The following is a 26,632-nucleotide window of genomic DNA, read 5'->3' as shown; positions in this document are numbered from 1 at the left end:
TGGCTGAATGGTTGCCTTAATGATTTATTGAGTAATGCCTATTTAGCACAATTTTCTAAAGTGCATGTAATTAATATATGGGATAAACCCTTACTAAAGTGGTTGATCTTTTTTGATTGTTTGAAAGAAATTTGGTAAATGTGAAGAACATAGATGAACTTTCTTCTTGTGAATGCATTGAGATCGAATGTTTTGTCGAAAATTAACACTGTTCCAACAGAAATGGAGGTATGTCACCCAAGTCATGTTAATTGAAGAAGTTGAATAGCTATTGTACTTCCAAGTTTGTGTTTTCATTTAAGCATTTTCCCTGTGATTGGTCAGAACCGTTGGAAGCATGACTCCATTTCAAGTCTGAGGTACAAGAAGTGCTGTTATGTGAATTGAAAAGATTAGTATGCAGGTGCAGCAGGTGATTAATAAGGTTTCCTCATCAATGAGGAATTGATACCCACACTACCAAATGATTAGCATGCTTAATGAATACTTTGCCCTTTTCCAACATGAATTCTGATGAAATGTTGGTGAGAATATGGTGATACAGGCTACAAGATCAGATGGCATTGAGGCTGACAAAGAGGGGATTTTACCAATTTTGGAAGATCTGAAAATAGATAAGACCCCTGGGCTGGATGGGGTTTATCCTTGGATTCTCTGGGAAGCCAGGGAAGAGATTGCAGAGTCTTTGGCTTTGATCTTTTTGTCATCATTGTCGATAGGAGTAGTGCCAGAAGATAAGAGGATAGCAAATGTTGTTTCCTTTTTTTAAGAAGGGAAGTAAGAACAACCGTGGTAATTATAGGCCAGTGAGCCTGACTTCGGTTGTGGGTAAGGTGCTGGAAAAGGTTATGAGAGATAGGATTAGAAATAGTCAACACAGTTTTGTGAAGGGTATGTTGTGCCTCACTAACCTCAATGAATTCTTTGAGGACGTGACAATACAGGTGGATGAAGGTAAAGCGGTTAATGTGGTGTACATGGAATTCAGTAAGGCATTTGATAAGGTTCCACATGGTAGGCGATTGCACAAAATAGAGTTTCAGGATTGAAGGTGATTTAGCGGTTTGGGTCAGAAATTGGCTAGCTGAAAGAAGACAGGGTGGTGGTTGATGGGAAATGTCCATCCTGGAGCTCCGTTACCACTGGTGTGCCCCAAGGATCTGTTTTGGGGCCACTGCTGTTTGTCATTTCTAATAAATGATCTGGATGTGGGCGTAGAAGAATGGATTAGTAAATTTGCGGATGACACTAAAGTAGGCAGAGTTATGGATAGTGCCGAAAGATGATATGGGTTACAGAGGGCCATAGGTAAGATGCAGAACTGGGCTGAGAAGTGGCAAATGGAGCTTAATGTGGAAAAGTATAAGGTAGTTCACTTTGGAAAAAGTAACAGGAATGCAGAGTACTGGGCTAATGGTAAAATCCTGGCAGTGTAGATGAACAGAGAGATCTCTGTGTCTTGGTGCATAAATCCCTGAAGGTCACCACCCAGGTTGGTAGGGTTGTTAAGAAGGCATATGGTGTGTTGGCGTTTATTGGTAGGGGAATTGAGTTTGAGCCATGAGGTAATGTTTCAGCTATACAAGACACTGGTAAGGCTGCACCTGGAGTAATGCATGTAGTTCTAGTCACTGCATTACAGGGAGGAGGTGGAAGCCTTGAAAGGGTTCAGAGGAGATTTACTAGGATGTTGCCTGGTATGGGAGGAAAGGCTGAGGGAACTGAGGCTGTTTTCGTTGGAGAGGAGGTGGTTGAGAGGTGACTTAATCGAGATTTATAGGATAATCAGAAGGTTAGATAGGTGGACAGTGAGAGCCTTTTTTCTTGGATGGTGAAGGCTAACGTGAGGGGACATCGCTTTAAATTGAGGGGTAGTTTCTTCACTCAGTAGTAGGGGTGTGGAGCAGCTTGCCTGCAACAGTAACAGACTCACCGATGTGAAGGGCATTCAAATGGGTGTTGGACATACTTCTGATAATAATGGAATGGTGCAGGTTAGATGGACATTAGATTGTTTTCACAGGTCAGCGCAACATTGAGGGCTGAAGGGCCTGTACTGCGCTGAGACATTCTATGTTTTTTGGTAAGTGGGATCTTGTCAGTTACGGTGAGGCACATCTGACGACATACTGTGTAGAGTTGGTCTCCATTTTATGAAAGGATCTAATGTTAGCTTTTCAGAAAAGATTCACTTGACTGAATTCTGAAATGGATGGCTTATCTTATGATAGATTTTACAGGCTAAGCCCATATCCACTGGAGTTTCAATGATCGTAGTAAAGCAAATTAAGACCGGGTGCATGCTCAAATGATGTTTCCTGATATGGGAGAGACTAGATCTAGGGGTTGCGGTTAAAAGAAAAAGTCTACCATTTAAAATAGAAATGGGGATTTTCTTTACCACGAGAAGGTTGTCTTTAGAACTCTCTTCCCCAGATTTGTAACTGCTTGGAGAGAGAGAGAGAGAGAGACACACGCACACAAAAAGTCAGAATTAATTGTTCTTACACTTTTGACTTTTTATTTTCTGTTCTGTTTAAAATGGTCATTTGTATTCTTTTCAGGTTTCAGCGTGGATTGGTGGGCACTGGGAGTGCTGATGTTTGAGATGATGGCAGGCCGATCACCTTTTGACATAGTGGGAAGCTCAGATAATCCAGATCAGAATACAGAGGATTATCTCTTTCAAGGTGAAATGTTATGTCATTCCTTTTGTTTGATATTTTCTTTCAATTTTATTTAATTTCCTCCGCTGGGAATAAGGTAAAGTTGCTGTAGTCTGACCAGATCATCACCTGCTCTCCCATTTGAGAGAGATGACTGGTGGTGGTTTGACCTGAGGTTCACCATGCCATAGGCAAGGGGAGCTTCAGACGGTGAATCTTTGGTGATAGCCTCAGCCAGGGCGGGAGTTAAGACCATAAGACATAGGAGTGGAAGTAAGGCCATTCGGTCCATCGAGCCCCTCCACCATTTAATCATGGCTGATGGGCAATTCAACTCCACTTACCTGCATTCTCCCCGCAGCCCTTAATTCCTTGTGACATCAAGAATTTATCAATCTCTGTCTTGAAGACATTTAGCGTCCCGGCCTCCACTGCACTCCACGGCAATGAATTCCACAGGCCCACCACTCTCTGGCTGAAGAAATGTCTCCGCGTTTCTGTTCTGAATTGACCCCCTATAATTTTAAGGCTGTGCCCACGGGTCCTACTCTCCCTGTCTAACGGGAACAATTTCTTAGTGTCCACCCTTTCCAAGCCATGTATTATCTAGTAAGTTTCTATTAGATCTCCCCTTAACCTTATAAACTCTAATGAGTACAATCCCAGGATCCTCAGCCATTCCCCTTATGTTAGACCTACCATTCCAGGGATCATCCGTGTGAATCTCTGCTGGACACGCTCCAGTGCCAGTATGTCCCTCCTGAGGTGGGGGGACCAAAACTGGACACAGTACTCCAATTGGAGCCTAACCAGAGCTTTATAAAGTCTTAGTAGCACACCGCTGCTTTTATATTCCAACCCTCTTGAGATAAATGACAACATTGCATTCGCTTTCTTAATCACGGATTCAACCTGCATGTTTACCTTTAGAGAATCCTCGACTAGCACTCCCAGATCCCTTTGTACTTTGGCTTTATGAATTTTCTCACCGTTTAGAAAGTAAGTCCATGCTTGTATTCTTTTTTCTAAAGTGCAAGAACTTGCATTTGCTCACGTTGAACTTCATCAGCCACTTCCTGGACCACTCTCCCAAACTGTCTAGATCCTTCTGCAGCCTCCCCACTTCCTCAGTACTACCTGCCTGTCCACCTATCTTCGTATCATCGGCAAACTTTGCTGGAATGCCCCCAGTCCCTTCATCCAGATCATTAATAGATAACGTGAACAGCTGCGGCCCCAACACTGAACCCTGTGGGACACCGCTTGTCACCGGCTGCCATTCTGAAAAAGAACCTTTTATCCCAACTTTCTGCCTTCTGTCAGACAACCAATCTTCAATCCATGCCAGTAACTCAACTCAAACACCATGGGCCCTCACCTTATCAAAGGCTTTTAGAAGTCTAGATAGACCACATCCACTGGGTTTCCCTGGTCTAACCTACTTGTCACCTCTTCAAAGAATTCTAGCAAGTTTGTCAGGCATGACCTCCCCTTAGTAAATCCATATTGACTTGTTCCAATCCGACCTTGCTGTTCCAAGAATTTAGAAACCTCATCCTCAACGATGGATTCTAGAATTTTACCAACAGCCTAGGTTAGACTACTTGGCCTATAATTTTCCATCTTTTGTCTTGATCCTTTCCTGAACAATGGGGTTACAACAGCGGTCTTCCAATCATTTGGGACTTTCCCTGACTCCAGTGACTTTTAAAAGATCTCAACCAACGCCTCCACTATTTCCTCAGCCACCTCCCTTGGAACTCTAGAATGTAGCCCATCAGGACCTGGAGATTTGTCAATTTTAAGACCTTTTAGTTTTTCTAGCACTATCTCTTTTGTAATGGCAACCTACTCAACTCAGCCCCCTGACTCCCTTTAATTGTTGAGATATTACTCATGTCTTCCACTGTGAAGACTGACGCAAAGTACTTATTAAGTTCTCCAGCTATTTCTTTATCTCCCATCACTAGCCTTCCAGCATCAATTTGAAGTGGCCCAATGTCTACTTTTGCCTGTCGTTTGTTTCTTATGTATTGAAAGTAACTTTTACTATCATTCCTAATATTACTGGCTAGCCTGCCTTCATATTTGATCCTCTCCTTCCTTATTTCTCTCTTTGTTATCCTCTGTTTGTTTTTGTAGCCTTCCCAATCTTCTGATTTCCGAGTGCTCTTGGTCACTTTATAGGATCTCTCTTTTTCTTTGGTATATTTCCTGACTTTCTTTGTCAGCCGTGGCTGTCTAATCCCTCCCTGGATAATCTTTCTTTTCTTGGGGATGAACCTCTGTACTGTGTCCTCAATTATACCCACAAACTCCTGCCATTTTTGCTCTACTGTCTTCCCTGTTAGGCTCTGCTTCCAGTCGATTTTTGTCAGTTCCTCTCTCATGCCCTCATAATTACCTTTGTTTAACTGTAACACCATTACATCCGACTTTGCCTTCTCTCTTTCAAACTGCAGACTGAACTCTACCATATTATGATCGCTGCTTCCTAAGTGTTCCCTTACTTTAAGATCTTATATAAAATCTGGTTCATTACATAGCACTAGGTCCAAAATAGCCTGCTCCCTTGTGGGCTCCATGATAAGCTGTTCCAAAGAGCCATCCTGTAAGCATTCCAAGAATTCCTTTCTTTGGATCCACTGGCAGCATTATTTACCCAGTCCACCTGCATATTGAAGTTCCCCATGATCACCGTGACCTTGCCTTTCTGACATGCCTTTTCTATTTCCCAGTACATGTTGTGCCCCTGGTCCTGACCACTGTTAGGAGGTCTGTACATAACTCCCATTAGGGTTTTTTTGCCTTTGTGGTTCCTCAATTCCACCCACACAGACTCCACATCATCCGACCCTATGTCATTCAGTGCCATAGATTTAATTTTGTTCTTAACTAACAAGGCCACTCCGCCCCCTCTGCCCACCTCCCTGTCTTTTTGATAAGTTATAAATCCTTGGATGTTTAACTGCCAGTCCTGAACCCCCTGCAACCATGTCTCTGTGATGCCTACCACATCATAATCATTTACGATGATCTGTGCCGTTAGTTCATCTACTTTATGAATGCTACGAGCATTCAGGTAAAGTGCCTTAATGCTGACATTCTTATCATTTGAGATATTGGAAGTCATAAGATGTCCTAAGTTATCCTTCCTTTTTGTTGCATTCCTAGTCTGCCTCAAGGTTAAATCCACCTGCATACATGTTATCCTCCTGCTTATCTTTCCATTTAACTCCATACTCCCTGTCGCTTTCACTTTCCCTTCCCCTCCCCCCCCCCCCCCAACTCAGAAGTTTAAAGTCCTACTGACCACCCTATTTATCCTCTTCGCCAGAGCATTGGTACCAGATCGGTTCAGGTGGAGACCGTCCCAACGGTACAGATTCCCCCGGTTCCAAAACTGATGCCAATACCCCATGAAATGGAATCCCTCTTTCCCACACCAATCCCTTAGCCACGTGTTTACTTCCCTAATTTTCTTATCCCTATGCTAATTGGCATGTGGCTCGGGCAGTAATCCGGAGATTATGACCCCTGAGGACCTGTACTTCAATTTCCTTCCTAATTCTTGATAATCCCCAAACAGGTCCTCCACCCTAGCTTTGCCTATGTTGTTAGTCCCAACGTGGACCACAACAACTGGATCCTTCCCCTCCCGCTCCAATATCCTTTCAAGCCGGTTGGAGATGTCCCGCATCCTGGCACCGGGCAGGCAACACACCATGCGAAACTCCCGATACGGCTTGCTATCTGTCCCCCTAATTATAGAATCCCCGAAAACAACTACTTGTCTTTTTGCTACCCCCTCTTGAATGGCCTTCTGCATGGTGCCGAGGTCAGCTGGCTCATCCTATCCAGAGTCCTTTTCCTCATCCGTATAGGAAGCAAGAATCTCATACCTGTTGGACAAGATCAAGGGCTGAGGCTCATGCACTCCTGAACTCAGGTTCCCCCTACCTGCCTCACTTACAGTCACACTCTGATGTCCCTGATCACTAACTGAATGTGAATTACTTAATCTCCCAGGTGTGACTGCCTCCTGAAACAAAGCGTCCAGGTAACTCTCCCCCTTCCCGGATGTGTCGCAGTGTTTGAAGCTCAGATTCCAGATCATCAACTCTGATCCGGAGTTCTTCCAGCAACCAACACTTGCTGCAGATGTGGTCACTGCCATTCACAATGGGATCAGCCAGCTCCCACACCATACAGCTACAGCACATCACCTGCTTAGCCATCTCTGCTTAGTTAATTACTTTATTACTTTGTATAGGTTTGAGTTAAAATACTTTCTGATATCTCTCTGCTAAAAACCAATTAATAGATAAACCATAAAAAGTAATTTTTTAACCATTCACCGATGAAGAAATAGAAAATCCTTACCTTAACAAAGCAGAGTCCTATTTTTGGTTAGAGGAGATGGGTGGGTTGAGACACAACACGTGTAGTGTCTGGTTCAGCCACTGCCCAGATATATTACTGGAAGTCCCCTGGTCGTCGCTCCCGCTCTTCCTACTTATTAACTAGGTTAGAGGAGGAGGGTGGGTGGGAGACACTACAGTAGTAGAGTCTCGGGGCTTAGCTGCCTTGCTGATATATATGGTCACTGCTTTCCTTCCCAGCTGCCCCTCCGGTCCACGTCACTTCCTCCGCTGCTCCCACTCCTTCCCCGCTGCTGCTCGCACTTAAAATGGCCGTTGACGTCGAAGGGTGAATATTTATAATCACTGCTTACCTTCCCAGCTACCCCTTTGGTCCCCGTCACTTCCTTTGCTGCTCCCGCTCCTTCCGTGAAAGAGAAAAACATCGCTGCCCACTACCGGGAAATAATTTTCATAAAGACTGCTTTACCTTATCTGCAGTCTTCCGAGTTAAACCCATAGTGTTGGCATAACTCTGCACCACAAGCCGTCCTGCCAACTGTGGTTGGTGAGTAACGTTCTGACATTCTCCATCTTTGCTGGTGTTACAAGGATGGACCATTTGGGCTAACTCGTAATGATCCTAAGCAATGACTGTGTTTATAAGTTAGAATTTTTGCCATTGTTGAGACGTCTGTCCAGAAGAGGGCGCTGTCTATAAATAGGATTGAGGCACATTGATTTGACACGTGTATATGTTGCTTTAATCTGTGTGTAAGGTTGCCACTTGGGTCAAAGAAGAGGAATTCCCCTGCATGTGAAGGGGGAAAATACCTTCAGTATTTGGAAATGAGAACAAGTCATCTTGGGATTTGTAATTTTAAAACACTTAAAGATCTGACATAAAACTTGTGTTTCCCACGCTATGCAGGAACCAAATTCATGCAAGAGTTTGATTTAAATTTTTCAATAAAAGTTTAAAAACTAAACATTTGGTTAAATATCAAATCATGAATGATCCTGGGAACAAAGGAAAATAAAAGAGCCATTGAGATGTACAGCACGGAAATAGACCCTTCGGTCCAACTCGTCCATGCTGACCAGATATCCTAACCTGATGTACTCCCAATTGCCAGCACTTGGCCCATATCCCTCTAAACCAGATGCACATCAGAATTAGATATCATATAATTCAGATAGCCATCCCGATGCCTCTTAAATGTTGTAATTGTACCAGCCTCCACCACTTCCTCTGGCAGATCATTCCCTATATGCACACCACCCTCTGTGTAAAAAGTTACCCCTCAGGTCCTTTTTAAGTCTTTCCTCTCTCACCTTTAAACCTATTTTCTCTAGTTTTGGAATTCCCCACCCTAGGCAAAAGAGCTTGGCTCCCATGCCCCTCATGATTTTATAAGCCACTATAATGTCGCTCCACAGTCTCCAATACTCCAGGGAGAAAAGGCCCAGCCTATTCAGCCTCTCCGGGTTGCTCAAACACTCCAGTCCCAACAACATCCAATTTCCTTTCTATAGAAGGGTAACTAGAATTGTACGCAGTAGTCCAAAATTGGCCTCACCAATGTCCTGTACAACCGTGACATGACATCCAACTACTGTACTCTATGTTATGATCAATGAAGGCAAGCGTGCTAAATTTGCACGCTTTCAAGGCGCTATGCACCTTGTCTCTTTGTTCAGCAAGACTCCCCAGGACCCTCCCATTAACTGTATAAATTCTGCCTTGGTTTGACTTAACTACTCTCCTTTATCTAAATTAAATTCTGTCTGCCACTCCTTGGCCCATTGATTTGTTGGAATACCTCAAACTTTGTGGCTTTCTTCAGAAGTGTTTTGGGATTAAGGTGAGTAGGGAGGTGAATTGTTAGTGGCAGCAAACACAACTTTTGCATCCTAAAGAGATTTCTTGTTCCAGAGACACTGATAAGAAGCTTGGAGAGCCCAAGATGGTAACAGATTCAGCACAACATAATGCGTCTGCATTCGAGTTTCACTTTAGAGACTTCAACAGATGATCAAAGCTAGTGAATCAGTGCAGTATTGAGGAAAAACTGTAAAATAAGGTGATTTAAATCCTCTGAGGTGAGGATAAAGGATCCATGGCAATGGACTAAGAAATGATTGGAATTATCTACTCTGTCATTGGTAACATTGTTAAAGCAGTTGTTCTTCAGCTGTTTATGAGACCTTAAGCACAAATTTGCTGCTATGTTCAATATATTACAAAATTGACTACAGTACAAAAATTGTATTGAACTCTTGGATTTGTATTTGTATTTGCATCGGGACCTGGCACAAGTTCAGGACATCATTCATGCTCACAGATCCAATCTGTGCTCACATTGCAAATCAGCATATCTAACTATTGTCTTCGGACATTCAATAGCATTACCATCACTGAATCCCATTTCAACATCCTCGGTGTTACTATTGATCAGGAGCTGAACTGGACTAGCCAAATAAATACTGTGGCTATAAGGTTCGGTCAGAGTCTCAGAATCCTGCAGATTGCAGCTTCTCTCCTGATTCTCCAAAGCTGGTCCACCATCTACAAGCCACCAGTTGGAAGTGTGATGGAATTAGTCCCCCACTTGCCTGGATGAATGCATCTCCAGCAGCGTTCAAGAAGCTTGATACTGTCCTGAAAAAAGCAGCTTGTTTGATTGGCACCACATCTACAAACATTCACTCCATCATGACCAGCACACAGTAACAACATGATATAACATCGACACAGCAGAAGTTTAGCAAGGCTCCTTAGAGAAATCCTTCCAAATCCATGATTACTTGCATCCAGAAAGACAATTGCAGCAAAGGTATGGAAAAAGTGCAACCCTCCGAGCCTCTCAACATCCTGACTTGGAAATACATCACCATTGCTTGAGTATTGCTGATTGAGTCCTGGAACAATACCTCTCGATGGCATTGTTGGTCTCCCTGCACCAAATGGAATTGCAGCAGTCAAGAAGGCAGCTTACCTGTACCACCTCGAGAGAAACTAAGGCAGAATAATAAATGCTGGTCTAGTCAGTGATACAGACATCCCATGAATGTATAAAAATAAAGCATCTTCAGTCATTACTTAAAGTTTAAAAGAGAAATCGGAGATAAATGAAATCAACTTTGACACCACTTGCTCAAGTAGAATTGCACAGCAGTGGTGTCACGGCAGATGATTTGAAAGAGTTGTCCAGTTTTTCCACAGTACTTTCCCACACTTGTGTTATTTGGCTTTTTTCAATTACGTAAATACTTGAAAGGGGAAAGTTATTGCTGAACGCTTCACACACCTTTCAGTCACTGCATTTCTTATCCTGTCAACTCGCTGCAGAACCATATGTTCTTTGCCTGTTCTCTCTCATTCATTTGCCAATTGCTTTATATTCTCTGCTTAGCAAAATACCTAACTGTCTATTCTCCTTTATTAATGTCCCTTATGATTTCTTCTCTGTTCATTAAGGAAGTAGTGCTTTATCACATTTTTCAAACATCTCAATTGTGGAATTGTTGTAATTGTTATGAAAGCAATTATAACAGGTGTGTTTGTAGTGGGCAACTGAAAGAGACTGCAGTTGCAACCAGTTTATTGTTAGAATCAGCCTAAAATCTATCATTGACGACTTTAAGATGGGATAGAGCTTCATAAACCTGGAGGGTCCTTATACTGTACTGATTGCCACAGTACCTTGAATGGTCATCGAGTTGGATCATTTAGAGTTTGCTCAAGTTCTCTAAAATAACTAGAGAATGCATGTCTGTTGATGTTTGAAAGTAGGACAGAACATAACACGTGTACTGAACATAGAACATTACAGCGTAGTTCAGGCCCTTCAGCCCTCAATGTTGCGCCGACCTGTTGAACCAATCTGAAGCCCATCTAACCTACGCTATTACATTCTCATCCATATGCTTATCCAATGACCATATAAATGTCCTTAAAGTTGGCGAGTCTACTACAGTTGCAGGCAATGCGTTCCATGCCCCTACTATTTGCTGAGTAAAGAAACTACCTCTGACATCTGTCCTATATCTGTCACCCCTCAATTTAAAGCTATGTCACCTTGTGCTAGCCATCGCCATCCGCGGAAAAAGGCTCTCACTGTCCAACCTTCCTCACCCTCTGATTATCTAATGTCTCAATTAAGTCACCTCTTATATCTTGAACTTGTACAAAACTCTGCTTTCTGTAATCAGAGATTTACTTTAATGGTAATGTCACTGTATTAATAACCAGAGGCCCATGCTAATATTCTGGTGTCAGAAATTCAACTCATTTGTTTAAATTCTATTAATAAACAACCTTGAAAGCTAAACTCAGCAATGGCCTGAGCAGTCTGTTGTTTTGGTCTCTTTGCTGAAGAAAAAAATATACTTGACCTTAAGGCTGTGCAGCGAAGGTTCACCAGATTGCTTCCTGGGAAGGCAGGATTGTTGTATGATGATAGATTGGGTTGACTAGACCTATATTAACTACATGCAAGGCTCAGACAGATTTCTGATCAAGAGAATCAAGAGTTATGGGCAACACTTCCTTTAATCTGCATGCACAGCTGCATCAAGGGTCTATGCATGACAATTGCTGTGCCAATGCTTTGTGCAGCATATATGATTTTGGAGGTCTCTGTGAAAGCAGAGAAAAGATAGCAGATATGCAGGTTATGGGGATAAGGCAGGAAAGTGGAGTTGAGGATTAACAGATCAAGCATGATCTTATTGAATGGCAGAGCAGGCTTGATGGGCTGAATGGCCTACTTATGCTTCAACATTCTGTGATCTTCCTGAGGTCACGGAATGTGCGCATTATTTCTTATTTTGAAATTTTTAAAAATAGTTAGCTATCTACATGAATTCAGTTTTTCATCCTCTGTTGTGTTTGTTATTTTGGTGGATTATGCTGACATCTTTATTCCTGATGAAGGGCTTTTGCCCGAAACGTTGATTTTACTGCTCCTCGGATGCTGCCTGAACTGCTGTGCTCTTCCAGCACCACTAATCCAGAATCTGGTTTCCAGCATCTGCAGTCATTGTTTTCACCTAGCTAAAAGTGTTCCTGTTCTCATCCAACATCTGTGTTCACGTGTCTAGTGTGAATGATTACAAAATGAACAGAAGCAAGAATCCTGGTTATTTCTGGAATCCGGTCTGGAATTTTCCTGGCTGTTTGCCCATATTTTGTTGGCAACATTTAAGTTCAATCAACAGTTTAGTTCACTAACTCTTTGGACATGATTCAGATTTTGTGACTGCTGTGAACTGTCTGAGAGTTTTAGGTTTGATGCCATGATTTGTTTACCTTTAATTATCAGCCTTAAGAATAAAGTCCTTTTATTGGCAATTTTTTTTCTCCATTGTCAAGGCCTTGCTTCAGACACTATCAGTATTTGTGTAACTAATGTCTCCAGTCTCTGGGGCAGAAAAGTGAAAAATGGAAAGTGCATCACTGTTTCCTTAGCAACATGGTGCCAACCAGTTCTCCTACAGTGATGCTGCGATGCTCAGGCAGTCTGACTGGAAAAACTGGCTGAGGTTGTCTCTCAACTCAGATTATGCAAAATGTTGACAGATTCTTTCATTTTGAACATATATCAGTAAGAATAAAAGAAAATTAAGTTTACCTTATATGCCAAACAACACTAAAATAATTTTTAAAAAAGCAAGTGCTGGAAATACAGAACTGTTGTAAGGTCATTCATCTTGGTAGCATGAGCAATGTCTCTACAGGTGCTGCCTGACCTCCTGAGTTTTTTTGTGGTAACATTGATTTGGTTCAGTGTTATGTAATGTTGATTAACGCTGCCTTGCAACCTGTCAATGTATTGCAACGATGTTATTTTTCATGGTTTTGTTTTTGGATGCGTTGACCTCATGTTACCTCCAGTCTAACCAATTTTCTCCAATGTTCAAATTTCTTCCAGACACCAAAGTCTGCAATATAAACAGTTCTCCTTTCATTACTCCAAATCTTTGTCTTGCTTAATCAGAATTTCTTCTTGAATGCTTCAAATGAATATTGACTGCTACATAATAATTGTGACAGCTGTCTGGGAGGTTTTAACATAATGAGACTGAGAAAGCTATGAGTCTGTATATTGGAGAAAAGTAGTGTCAAGGAAACCTAATCAGTGTTGTAAGGGGTAAAAATCTACTAAACTCTGATAAATTGTTTACATAATCCTAAACTCTGAAACCAAGGACATGTGCTCAAAATCATGTAGGTTGGGCAGGTCAAAATTGTTTACTCTCCCAGAATTGGTGAAATTGTATATTGCCCAAAGACATACAGAAGGTGGATATCATCTCAAAATCCAGCAGTATTGTAATATGGATTTTTAATTTTGAGAAATTGTGGAATCAGAGTTAGTATACGTTGTGATAATTTTTAATTATCTGTGAACTGCAATGGTCTTTCTTCAGTCTAAGCGTTGTTACTATTATTTTAAGTTTGGAGAAACCTTTCTCCATAATTACTGACCTTTTGACTCTGAACAGACTTGCACTAAAATAAACATCGATCATCTGCACAATTCCCTTTTTATTCTTTATAGTACTAAATCAGAGTTAAATTATTTGAACTGAAAAATGTGTTGCTGGAAAAGCACAGCAGGTCAGGCAGCATCCAAGGAGCAGGAGAATCGACGTTTCGGGCATCAGCCCTTCTTCAAGAATGAGGAAGGTGTGCCAAGCAGGCTAAGATAAAAGATTCTCCTGCTCCTTGGATGCTGCCTGACCTGCTGCGCTTTTCCAGAAACGCATTTTTCAGCTCTGATCTCCAGCACCTGCAGTCCTCACTTTCTCCTAGTTAAATTATTTGAAATATGATTTGATGTGCTGCATATTATAATGCACACAATCAGGTTGAACAACATCTTGTTTAGTAATGCAATTTGTTAAATATTGGAATAGTATTGATGCTGGGCACATTGTTAATTCAAGCTTGGATTTTCATGCATTTCAGTCATTTTGGAAAAGCAAATCCGTATTCCACGCTCCCTCTCTGTCAAAGCTGCTAGTGTATTAAAAGGATTCCTCAATAAGGTATGGGTAATAATTTTATTGCTTTTATTTTGTAGCATGAGCTTCAATCTTTTGTATTGTTTACTTGTCAGCTTGAACAGAAAATTTAAAACAAAAATATAGCTTCAACCATTTGAAATTATCTTCGTTGTTCTTGGACATTTGAGGCTGATTGTGCCAATTACTTTACAGCAGCCCTTCCTGTTGTGTAATGGAACCTTTAGTCATTTTGGCCTTATTTTGTGGCTCTTTCTTTCTGAATATCTCAGCCTTGTTAACTCTTTCAATTTTTTAAAGCCTAACTCTTCAGTTATATTAGCTGTTAACTTTGTAACTATTAATGTTTAGCATCTCTTTCTCTCCTATGAATTTGATTTGAATAATTACTGTTGTAAATAATGCATTTATGTTGTTCCATTGATTTTACAAAGTAAAAGTTGTTCTGTTTTACCTTCTGAACCAAAGCTTCTTGGAAATTGGTGGATGCAGCGAGGGTTTGGAAAGATTTATTATTCTATCGTTCAGGAAACTTAATTCGAGGAAGGTTCTCAATTATTAGATTGTGCAACCTAGAATTCCATATTAACATTGATGGAATTTCAGGATTGTAAACTTTACAGAACTTTGAATATGATTTGATTTGAGCTGCGTAACCTTCGTTCATGGAATTTCAAGATTCTAGGTCATGCAACCATTGGAGCAATCATAGACAAAACATCTTAAAGGGTTAAGAGGTATAGAAAATTGGTATGCAAGTCCCACTTTACAGAATTGCTTATCTAATAGAAAGGTAGCATTGCAGGTACGGATAACTGACAAATACCTAACGATCTGACTGTTTGTTTATTGTGAGTTATATGTTAGTCTTTCATCTCAGGGTTCAATTCCAGTTGGGATTCTAGGTATGAGAGTTTCCTTTACTGTTTGTAAAGAACTTCTATGAAATGAGTCTGGCAGACCCAGCCCAGTTTCTCATAGATATGACAGCACATCTCAATTTTAGCTTAAACCTACTTGGTGCAAATTGCCATCTTATTTTGGAGAGTCATTGACTGATTTGGAAAGTGCAAGAATGGTCCAATGCAATATGATGTATGGTTTTAAAATTTGGTTATGAAAACATGCTAGGGCAGATTAGAGAGCTCTTTGGCTGTAAAAATTAATTTTACTGACTCAGTTCTTGTGTCCCAAAACTTGATACTTCTGATGCCAAATGTTTTCTTCCCTAACTATAATTGTAGCACTTCTGGCAACAATGCACTAACATTAGAAAAAACTCAGTCTAAATGCTGATTGAGGTAAGGCTACTTTTGTTCTTCAGTGTTGTCTTATTGCTTATGTTTTTGCTGCAGGATCCTGCAGAGCGGCTTGGATGCCACCCACAGACAGGATTTGCTGACATTCAGGGTAATCCTTTCTTCCGCAATGTAGACTGGGACTTGGTGAGTTCACAGGAGCAGATTCATCTTCAGATTATAATTACCTCATACATAATGAAACTGTATGAATACTTGTGGTTCAAATCCTTTTTTGTATTTTTTTTGCAGATATTTAAAATTTCTATACATTACCCATTATATGTGGTAACCACCTACCTTCTCATTCAAGACTAAATTTTGAGACAATAAGTCAGATAAAATTAATACTCACTTGGAAAATTGGGTGTTAATTAAATGCAGGAAACATATTTGATGGGCTCTGTTTTGATTTTAACATTACTATGCAGTGATGGAGAAAATGATGTAGTTCTCATGCATTTTGCTCTACAATGCACATTTAATTTTAGTGCCAGATAGAAGGCTCATTGACTTTTAAAAAGTAAGTGGTAAGACAGTAAGTAAAGACAGCGAGGCTAGGAGGTTGGTTAAAGGGCAATTTTATGATTTTAAAGCCTCTGGCTGCAGGGATATGCTACTTTTCAATTATGCCAGTTGCTTCCTCGAGCGGTCTGGCCGTCTGTCTGTTTTATGAATGGAGGTTGACTCCAATTCATCTGTGTCTACCAATCACGGAAGTATTCAATGACCCTGCCTCCACAATGCTCCTGCTGAAAAGGAGTTCATTGATAGGAAAAATGTCTACTTTCTATCTTAATTCTCAGAATCCTTATTTTTAAGCTTTATTCTCTACTTTTAGGTCCAGCCACAGGGGAAGTAAACTTTTACCATCCACCCTGTCAGGTAGCCTCAAGATGTTGTATGTTTGAATAAGATCACTTCTCATTCTTTTAAACAGTTGATATAGGTTCTGTCTGTCTAACAACCTTTCCTCAGAAGCTAGCTGCTTTGTCCAAGGACTTGTTGGTGGGGCTTTCTACCCTCTTTCTAAGGTTTTTTTTACTTTTTCTTTCAGTGGAGGCTAAAAACAGTGCTCCAGATGTCATATTAACAGTGGTACACAACTGTGGCAAAACATCCCACCTTCTATATTCCATTTCCCTTGCAATAAAGGACAAAATTCCATTGATATTTGAAATCAGTTGCATACTAGCTTCTTGTTGCAGGGCATCTAGGTTTGTCTGTCCCACAGAGTCCTGCAATCTCTCTCCCTTTAAATAATTTGCTGCTTTTCTCTTCTCAACCTCAGTCATGGCATTTAGAAGGGCCTTATTTGTGGAAAAATGGTTAGATTAATGTTATTTTACTTGTTATTCTGTTATTGCAGCCAATGATAAGTGGCACAAGACACCGGCATACCATCCCCCCCACCTAGAACCCTTACCCAAGGTTGTGTATTTTTTTTGTCAGTCGTCATGAATGCAAGGTATAAACCCTTGACTTGGTCTCCTTTTTAATAATTGACTCTTGTGGTGCAGAGGGTACAGTCCCCACCCCTGGATCAAGAGACCAGGGTTCAAGTCCCTAGTGCTGCAGAAGTGTGTAATAACATCTTTGAACAGGTTGATTAGGAAAATAGGTTAAATTTTTAAAAATTATTCATGTTTAAGTTTTGTACTGCCAGATAATTATCCAATAACATAATTTCCTTTTCACACATGACTCTACTTGAATTAAGATTTAAGTGTCCTGCTTCACCCCAAGAGGTTCCAGCATTTTTCCCTATGACAGAAGTCCGGCAAACTACCCTAAATTTATTTTGCTGTTTGTGTTTCCCTTACTGGAATGTGAGCTTTGCTGAATGTTACGTAATATTGTCTTAATTGTCTGCTTTTGCATCTTACCCTCAACGTAATTTACCAATTTACTTTAACTGGCCCTTTCTGAATGCTCTTATAATTGGTAGAGGTTGGGTCATTGAATATTTTTAAGGTAATAGTACATTGATTCTTAATTAAAAAGGAAATTGATGGTTGTTAGGAGTAGGTGAGAAAGTAGATTTGAAGCCAGGATCTCATTAGACATGACCTTATTAAAGTGCAGAGCAGGCTGGGAAGGCCTGCTCTACTTTATCTGTTGAAATAGTAATATAATACTTAGTGTCCTCTTCCCTGAACTTTACACCCAATTCAAATATGTTTTGACCACTGTACAGAGATACCTTTACAAGGTGTTATTAATTAATCCAGCCTCATTGCACATTACCAGTCCTAGAATAGCCTGCTCTCTGGTTGGCTATAGAATGTGTTATTCTGAGAAACTGTCCTGAGAACACTTTGTGAATGCCATCTTCAAGACAACGTTTCCTAATCTGATTTGTCCACTCTATATGTAGATTAAAATTACACGGTTAAGAGGACATCTAATAAAAGTTCAAAATTGAGAGAGTCCTTAACAGTGGATGGGCAAAAGAACAATCAATACAATTGATAGAATATGTACTGGTATAAAGCAGTCATCGGACATGGAAAGACCAATTAAATGGTTGAAACAAAATAGGTTTTAAAATAATCAAATGAGAAAGGAGAAGTCTGAAGTTGAAATAAATAGAGACCCAGCACAGGAGAATGGGTCTCGTGTTGTAGAACTCTTAAAGTTCAATGTTCCTTTCCTACCAGCAATTTTGTTTCATTCATCTCTTCCTTTTTCCCATCTTATGGAAGTGTGGCTTGTTTAATGTATTGTTAGTTAGACATGACAGTTCTTAGATGTACATCCCAATAGTAAATAACAAATATTATTTCTCATCTCTTACTGTCAATAAGATCAAAATATCCTATTGAAAGTTCATATATAATACTAGACAACAGGTGTTAGCAGGTAACTTGATAATTGAATTATAAATATGTTGCTTATTCAAAGGTTAATCTAGGTTAAGAATATTCACTAGCTCGGGGACCCTTATACTTTCGGAGAATGAAATAATCAAACTTTGGATATAGCAAACATCAATTTTTGGACCATGAACTGTAACACTTTAAATACTGCATGCATAAACTGCATCAGTGGAATGAATTCAGGGAATCAGTCCTAATTTCTGAAGGAATTAAGTTTCCTAAGACTTGAGTATGTTATGAAGATATGGGTGTACTTTGAGTGTTAAAAGCAGCAGAATTACCGGATGCAGAACCAAGTGTTCTCAATAAGGCGACAATGTAACACTTGCTCGAAAACTTGATTAACTTGTTGCCTGGAGGAATTCGGCCAATCAGTTTAAATTATACCCCGAAAAATATCAAACTCCAATCCAGTTTGAATTTAGTGTACTGACAATCTTAAAACCCAGTGATGCAATCCGATGCTTTGGGGGTATAAGACCAGGGAAATTTGAACAGTTGGGAGGAAAACTGACAAGCCCCGCATGTAAACAGACTATTCGAAAAATAGCTTTCTTAAAAAGGTACCTTTTCGATCAGTAACCTGTGACGCAGAAATTTCTAAGAAAAGAAGGCACAGGAAGATCTGAATAGAAGAACGAAAGCTGCCTGGCTTTGGAATAAGAAGTGTGGTTTTGTAAATCTTAATTGGGAGTTTTATTGGACTAGTATTTTAGAATGGAAGGTAAAAAATAGGTTAGAGGAAGAAATTGTAAGTAGTGGTGAGTTAATTGTTGTTATATTTTAAGAAATAAAGTTGTTAATGTTTACTTTAAAAATTTATTGGCCACTTGAATTTTTATTACTGCACAGGATAAATCTTTTCTGTGTTGCTGGTTTTAAATTTAGCTGGAGGGTTTGCCCTGTGTTGTGATAAGATTCATTGATCAATTACTCTATTCCACCTTCTAATTCTTTTCCACTGCACCACTAGGTGTATTGATTCTTAAATTTGTTTTCCTCATGTGACTATGGTAAGAAACTTAAAATATTTGTATGTGCCCTTCTAGCTCTGCTGCCAAAATGTACTTATATAAGAATATCTGGGAAAACATCTTATTTCATTAATATGTCAGTTTCAGTTGTCTCATTACTATCTTTTATTTTCTGAAATTGTTAATTTGCGACAGTCATTATTGTAGTTGGATTTGCTGATGAGACAAAGTTAGGCAGCACTTTAAAGTGTAGGGGATAGCATTACATTATTATGGGATATTGAATGACTAAGTGAATGGGCAAAACTATAGCAGATGTAGTTTAGAGTAAGCAATTGTGTGGTGATCCATTTTGAACCAAGAAAAGGGTAGATCAGAGCACTTTCTCGATGGTGTGAAGTCAAATACAGTGGATGTTCAAAGAGACTTGGGTGGTCAGGTGCATAGATCTGTAAAATGGCACAAATAGATGCAGAAAATAATGAAGAAAGCTACTGGAGGCTGACCATTATATCTAGAGGACTGGAGAGCAAGGATGCAGAAGTAATGCTGCAGTTATACAAAACTCTGGTTAGACCCCACTTACAATACTGAGAGCAGATCTAGGCATCATACCCTAGTCTTGGAGGGAGTGCAGTGTAGTTTACAAGAATCAATTGGATTTCAGGGGTTAAGTTAGAAGAGAAATTCTAAACATCAGGCCTGTTTCCTCTAGAACTTAGGTTAAAGGGTGATGTGATCAAAACATTCAAGATATTTTAACAGCGAAAAACACACTAAATAAAGGTAAACAATTTCCACTTGTTGGGGTTTCTAGAATCTAGGGGGCACAGTGTGAGAATCAGGGCCAGACCACTGAGGAAGTACTTCACATTCAGGATATAGATATTTGGAACTCTCTTCCACAAATGACAGGGGGTGCAGTATGAGTTATCAATTTTAAATCTAAGTAGATCAAATGTTGTTAAGCAAATGTATTAAAGACTATGTGCCAAAGGCTGGTATATGGAATTAAGCCACAGATAGGCCATGATTTCATTGAATGGTGGAAGAGGCTCAAGGGACTTAATAGCCTACTCCTGTTCTTATGTTCCTACTATCTAATGAAGGGTGGTTTTATACTTAGAGATCATTTTGCCTGCAGCTGGTGGAGTGAACCTGCATGTACAACCTACAGTAAAATTGAACATGTCAATTTCTTTCATTGATCTAGATGGAACAAAGGCAAGTTATTCCACCCTTCAAACCGCATATTTCTGGTGAATATGGACTTGACAACTTTGATTCCCAGTTCACCAACGAACCTGTCCAGCTCACTCCAGATGATGAGTAAGTAATAGTCATGATTATTTTCCTTTGTCATCTTACCAAACAATTGATTATCTCAAATTGGAGAGTGATCAATTATTTTATCTTCCATCCAATTACCTGCAAAACTATAAACTTTGTGGGTAGCTAAAATTGTTCCTGTAGCACCTTGAGCAGGTATTAATCATGCCGTTGATTCTCCTATTGGCCTTGATTTTTATTCTAATTGAAAATGTGTTATAAAGAAAGTGGAGAAGCTGCAACTATTTTGTGTGTAACTGTTACATTGGAGATCATTTGTGGCATCTAATGTGATTAAACTAGGAAAGTTTATATGGTTTTGGTGTAGCTTCATTCTGTTAATATTTTACTGTGGCCATGATTTGTAGAAAGACATTGAATATGTTTGAAATTGTCTAAAATTGAACTATTGTATTGCAGTGTGAGATTCATACAACTCAGGAAATGTATTGAGCCCATGCCAGTTCTTTGTAAGAAACATTTAGCCCTACATCATTTTCATTTTTAAATATTTTTCCATGTTGCTTATGGAAGTTGCTGTTGAATTGGCTTGCATCATGCTTTTAGATAGTGTATTTCAGATCATCTTAACTTGAAGCAAAAATAAAATTGCTTTCCATGGTCCCCTTAGCTTTTCTGGGTGTTATCTTAAACATGTACAGTATTCTACAATGACCCGCCTGCTTGTGGAAAGATTTTTGTCCATTCTATAAAAACACATTCAAATTTGAGCAAGTCCCCTTAACCTTCTGTATCTTTAGAAAATGATTCCAATTTCTTAAGTCTCTGAAATACTTAAATTATTTAAAGTCTTGTAAGTTTGGCAGTAAATTTCAGGACCTAAGTCTTTATGAAACCAAGGACGTCAACTTATTTTTCCATCTGCAAAGCTTTGTAGTTAAAATTGAGATAATGAACATAAAATTTTCGAAGTTTCTAACATTTTATTGTGAAACTACTTTTGGGGCAAATGATCTGTATCTCATGATTGACACTGCATTGTTCTTCTTGAGCTCAATTGCAGTACTTCAACAAATGCTGCTACAGGTAAGATATGTTGTAGGCTGTCTTACTACAAAAAAAGTTAACAGTTTTAGTTTTACTTGACCTTTAGGACTTCATTTCCCCTTGTGTTCCTCCAACCCTCAAGCATAGTATGTAACTAAGTACAATCAGGTGATTTGAATGTTGGGTCTCTTTTGTTCTATTGAACGGATTTGCACATGCTTTTTTCCCATCTCCCCTGTCCAGAATTACATTCTTAGCAATAATTTAAATATTACAATTGAGAAATCAATCCACACATCCCACTTGCAGAGTATACAAGCACGCTAAATAATCTAATGTTGCATTGTTATGTTTTCCATGTTTCCGTATATCTATTTTTTTTTGTTTCCTTAGTGATGCTGTCAAGAAGATTGACCAATCAGAATTTGAAGGCTTTGAATATATCAATCCCCTTCTGATGTCAGCTGAGGAATGCGTCTGACCAGCTAGAATCTGTGCATTGTGGCCAGTGTCTCCAACCTTGCATGTGAACAAGCTGAAAAACATGAATGCCTTGCTTTAGTAGCAGAAGCCTTTCTTTTTAACTCTGCAGCTAATGGTTTGAGAAGGCTCATCTCACTCAATTTTGATCCAGCAAATAACTATATGAATATCTGCATATATCTGTTCCAACAAAAAATAGTCTTCAGGCTAATTGCCCGAGTGCTCAACCACTGCAACTGGAGAGAGGTTACCTATTCAATCCTGATAATTCCTGCTGACGCTACTAACTTGATGAACAGAATATTTTTGTTGGGAGTTAAGTGTTATCTTAACTTATCTAAGAACTGACTTGTTTTTTTTCCATTGGGACATTAGGTGGAAGCTAACTTTAGTCTCTTGGTGTTGTAGTAACCTCTCCATGCATGATTTCAGGATTAATTTGCTCCCCTAAGACACATCTGCCAGCCTGTAGTTAGTAGTATTGCTCAGGGAGATGACAGCTGATAGCTTTGATTGAAAATGCTTTTGCTGGGAAAATATTACCCTTATCCACTGGAAAGATATGTCTAAGATTAGACAAAAAACATTTCAAGCATTGCTTCCAGTTACTAAGACAATGCCAGCAATATCATTTACAGAAACTGGGTTATGGAAAAACTGATGGCACTTATCTCATTTGACTATCAGAATTTTTTTAAAAATTCAGAACATCTTGGTACCACACAAATGAGAATTACGAAAAAAAGTGCACACTGTGACTATACTCTTGCCTGCACTGATGTGGAGGGTGTCATCTTTATATACAAATATGTATAAACACCTAAAGTTTTGTTCTGACCACATCGCATTGATAAAGGCTTTCAGACTTGGAGCTGAGCATCCTGGATTGTGCATCAGATAAGAAGCTATTCAAAGCTGTCGCTATTATACTTCAATGCATAAAAAACTAGAATTGTCTTTTTTGTCTCTTGCAATTTGTCATGGCTATAGCTGATGCCAGGAAAGCAAAACAAATCTTTCGTAGAATTGCTCAAATAATTGGAAATAAACGATGTCCCCATATTATTTTTCCTTTGCCTTCTCCTGGAGAAAGAGCCCATATTTCCAAAATATGTAATATTCACTAGTGTTTACTATAATATCTTTGGTTATGTTCATGACATGAATAAAGTTTGTTTCTTACATCCTTGCCCCACAGCATATTCAGACTTGAGTAATTTCGTGTTAGGAAGTAGAGCAAAGTTAGTTATGAAATCCTGAACAAGTCAGTTCAGTGATATTCAACAACTTCACTTGAGGCACTTCCCATACCAGAGTTTTTCTGTTTTACAGTAGCACAGAAGGATCACCCATTGTCCCACGTAAAGAAAATCCCTGTCGTCATGCTTGATAAATTGCAATTAGAATTTTATATCAGAGATAAAATTTCAATGTATGTTTTGTTCTGATCTCCTGTACAACTAAACGCCCATATTTTACATATTTGTGTTAATATGGCTTTCTTTCCCCCTCACCCCATGATATTATTGCGCTGTAGTGTGTATAGTTTTGATTCATTTTAGACATGATGCATCGTAATTCTGCTGAATTTGGGCTGCACTTTCACCTGGTCGTGATTTTCTTTTATGTTCCTGCCTTGTCCACACGCAGTTGCACTTCAGATTTCAATAATTGCATTTAATACTTGATATGGTTACTCAGTTACCTTGAAAGAGAATTTATTCTACCAAGTGCTGCATTATCCTAAATGCTGCGAAAAGGGATGACCATAGACTTAGTAACATTTCACGTTCATCTTCACAATGGCTGCTTACAGTCAGTGTACATTTTTTTCCTACTTACCAAGTACCTTGTTTAAAATAGCTGAAGAAGTTAAATATGCATTTGTTTCTAATTATTTTGAATTCAAGAACTGCTTATGGTGTTATGGGGGTTGCATTCAACAATTCCATCCATTGTTCTGTGCAAGTAAAAGCCATTCTCATTACTTATGACCAAAAGTGGCTGCTATTTGTTGTGCTCAGAGTTACTTAAATAAATAGGTCAAATTCAGGTGCATTCCAGAATTTTGGGGTATTTGGAATACTTTATCTTGTAATGAATAAAACTGGGTTTGCTAATTGTCAGAGCATTCTTCCACAGTGATTAATGTCAGTGCAAAGAGCACTACTTTTGATATCTATCAATTTGAAAAGCACGTAATTGCTTAAGACAAACTTTGCGAAATACCAGTGAGTGTGTTTTTTTTAGGATAATGGCACTGTTCAGGATGTTGCATGTCTCCTGTAAACCTGTCAAGCATCCTGAAAAGCTGTCATGGAGACTGTGTACCCTCTGATTCCATGTTCTTTCGTTTTTTTAAGCACTGGTAATAACACTCTTTTCTGCTTATTTATGAATGTTACAGTGCAGATGCAGGCAGCCATCATAATTTGCACAATTACTGAAGTTTACTGTTGTCAAATTGAATGCTGAATAGTATGGAGCTGCTGGAGCCAGTTGATATTTTTCCACCCTACTAGATCATCATCCCCACCACCACCAAGCAAAATATAAAAGCCAACCATCCATCATGTCCAGTAACTCCCCCCACCCCGAACAATACAAAAGCCAACCGTCCATCATTTCCTACTGAAGGCAGCAAATCTTGCTGGGGAATGAAAACTGGGCATCTTAGCAAATTGATATTCTTCATGTGAAAGGTGGTGAGTGATGGCAAGTTATTAAACTATAAATTGTGGGAAGCAGTGACCAGTCATTGCCATGATGAAAATATTAACACTTATACACCAAGGTGATGAAAACAGCTGCTTTAATATTTATTTACTTTTGGTTCTTGGAATGCATATCACTTTTTTTTAAATGTCCATAAACAAGTGACATAACTACATAGGTATTGGGAACATGCCCAAACTTTCACAAATTGCAGTCAAAGCACCATGTTGTTACCCAAATTTACAGGAGAGTTGATAAGTTTCTGTAATATGAAGATATCATTTTGTATTTTTGTAGAAAATGGTTTTTGATTGTTTACAACTGCCAAGAGCAAGTTCAAGTTCAGTGGTTAAAAATTTATTGAGATTGTGAAACTTTTACGTTCAGAATAATTAGTAAAACCAAATAAGCCACATCACATTTTATACATGCACTAAGAATTTAATTGCTCCATGTTATGTTGATTTTAAATTGTCCTTGATCTCTCCATCCCTCAAAGAATCTTTATTGGGTTGATTTCGACATAAAAAATTAATGTATGAACTACTTGAATGGGCATTTCCATGATTTAGGTTACTGGTCATTCATTTTCAATGGGTAATATTCCCATTTTAAGGAATCCAAGTATTCCTGTGAAGGACCAGAATCAATCTTTATTGAAAAACACTAGCTTTTCATTCGTGTTTCTTGGTCATGGTTTAAAAATTCATAAAATTTGGTCTATTTAAATTGGAACATTGCAACACTGTGAAGTACACTGTTTCTGGGATCTGTTACTTATAACTTTTTCCTGTTATTGCCCTGCTTAATGCTCCAGGTGTATTTTTCAAATGCAATTTAATTTGTCTTATTTATATGCGTACATACATGTTGATTTCAGCAGGAGATTCTGCTGTTTGTTTTTTTAACTACTTAGTAAAATCTACTGATTGGAATTTCATATTGGTAGTGTGAAAGACTATTTAGTTTTATGCTGTAATCTGTAATAATGTAATATCCTGCATGAATTCCTTTCAAGTAAATGTGGGAAAATATAGTTTAATAGATCCAATAGTAAGGATTTGTTCTGATGAGACCATAATTACATATATACGTTGGCACGGAGTTAAGTAAGAATCTCTTTGTCAGTTTGTGAATTGATAGTGGTGTTTCAGTTTTTTATTAATCGTAGTGTTTTTCATTAGGCAGTTTTGGTTTTTTTACTCATGTGATGTCTTAGATTAATTCTTAATAATCACAATCATTTGTTTTACTCTTTAAAATTGGCATGTGACATCTTGTGTTTTTAGGTCATTTTGCACTGAAGGAAATCACTGTTCTCTCCTATCTATCTAAGATGAAATTTCAGTCCTGTCTTGTTTTTGTATTTCACGGTGAGGTTCATTATAATGGATTAGCTGCTCCTTCGGCTGGGATGTTCACTTTGTGGTAATATACCAGGGAAACAAGTACAAACTCTGACATTACCGCAAGAGACCAAGAATTAGTTTTCTTACAGTATGGTTTGCACATTATTTTGGTGAGGGAGGCAGGAGTATCATATTGGTTTAATTCACCCTAATATGTACATTTCTTCAATGAGTTCAATAATCCATTATATTGAGGTTGTACATAATAATTGAATAATAGATAACTGGTTCTGACTTCAGTCACATCCACTGTCTATAAACTCCTGCTCTAGTCCTGCCATTCCTATTGTGGCAATTTCCTGGAGGCACTAAATTATTAGCTGATATTTGTGCATTTATGACCCACTTTATTGACTTTTAGAAGTTGCAAATATGCACAAATAGGAACTTATCTTGATTTTCACTATTTTCAGTGAATTATAGAAATCTCCCCACAATGATTTGAATGACCGCTGCCTTCCCCCACCCCCAGCAAAAT

At 39.0% G+C, this 26,632-nt stretch overlaps 1 protein-coding gene across 1 annotated transcript in view; it reads left to right on the top strand.

Moving 5' to 3' along the window:
• prkci (protein kinase C, iota) overlaps positions 1-25,812 on the top strand; it is a 141,726-nt gene extending 115,914 nt beyond the window's left edge. The window contains exons 15-19 of the mRNA XM_060834588.1: positions 2,565-2,690; positions 14,004-14,083; positions 15,415-15,504; positions 20,424-20,539; positions 21,941-25,812. Of these exons, the coding sequence (XP_060690571.1) occupies positions 2,565-2,690; positions 14,004-14,083; positions 15,415-15,504; positions 20,424-20,539; positions 21,941-22,028 (500 nt within the window). The 3' untranslated portion in view covers positions 22,029-25,812. The remainder of the gene's footprint in view (positions 1-2,564; positions 2,691-14,003; positions 14,084-15,414; positions 15,505-20,423; positions 20,540-21,940) is intronic.
• Positions 25,813-26,632: the final 820 nt, after the last annotated feature.

The sequence above is a fragment of the Hemiscyllium ocellatum genome, chromosome 13, assembly GCF_020745735.1.
Source record: "Hemiscyllium ocellatum isolate sHemOce1 chromosome 13, sHemOce1.pat.X.cur, whole genome shotgun sequence".
NCBI classification, from domain to species: Eukaryota; Metazoa; Chordata; class Chondrichthyes; order Orectolobiformes; family Hemiscylliidae; genus Hemiscyllium; species Hemiscyllium ocellatum.
Note: the sequence above shows the minus strand (reverse complement) of the source record. Positions and strands in the feature narration are given on the sequence as shown.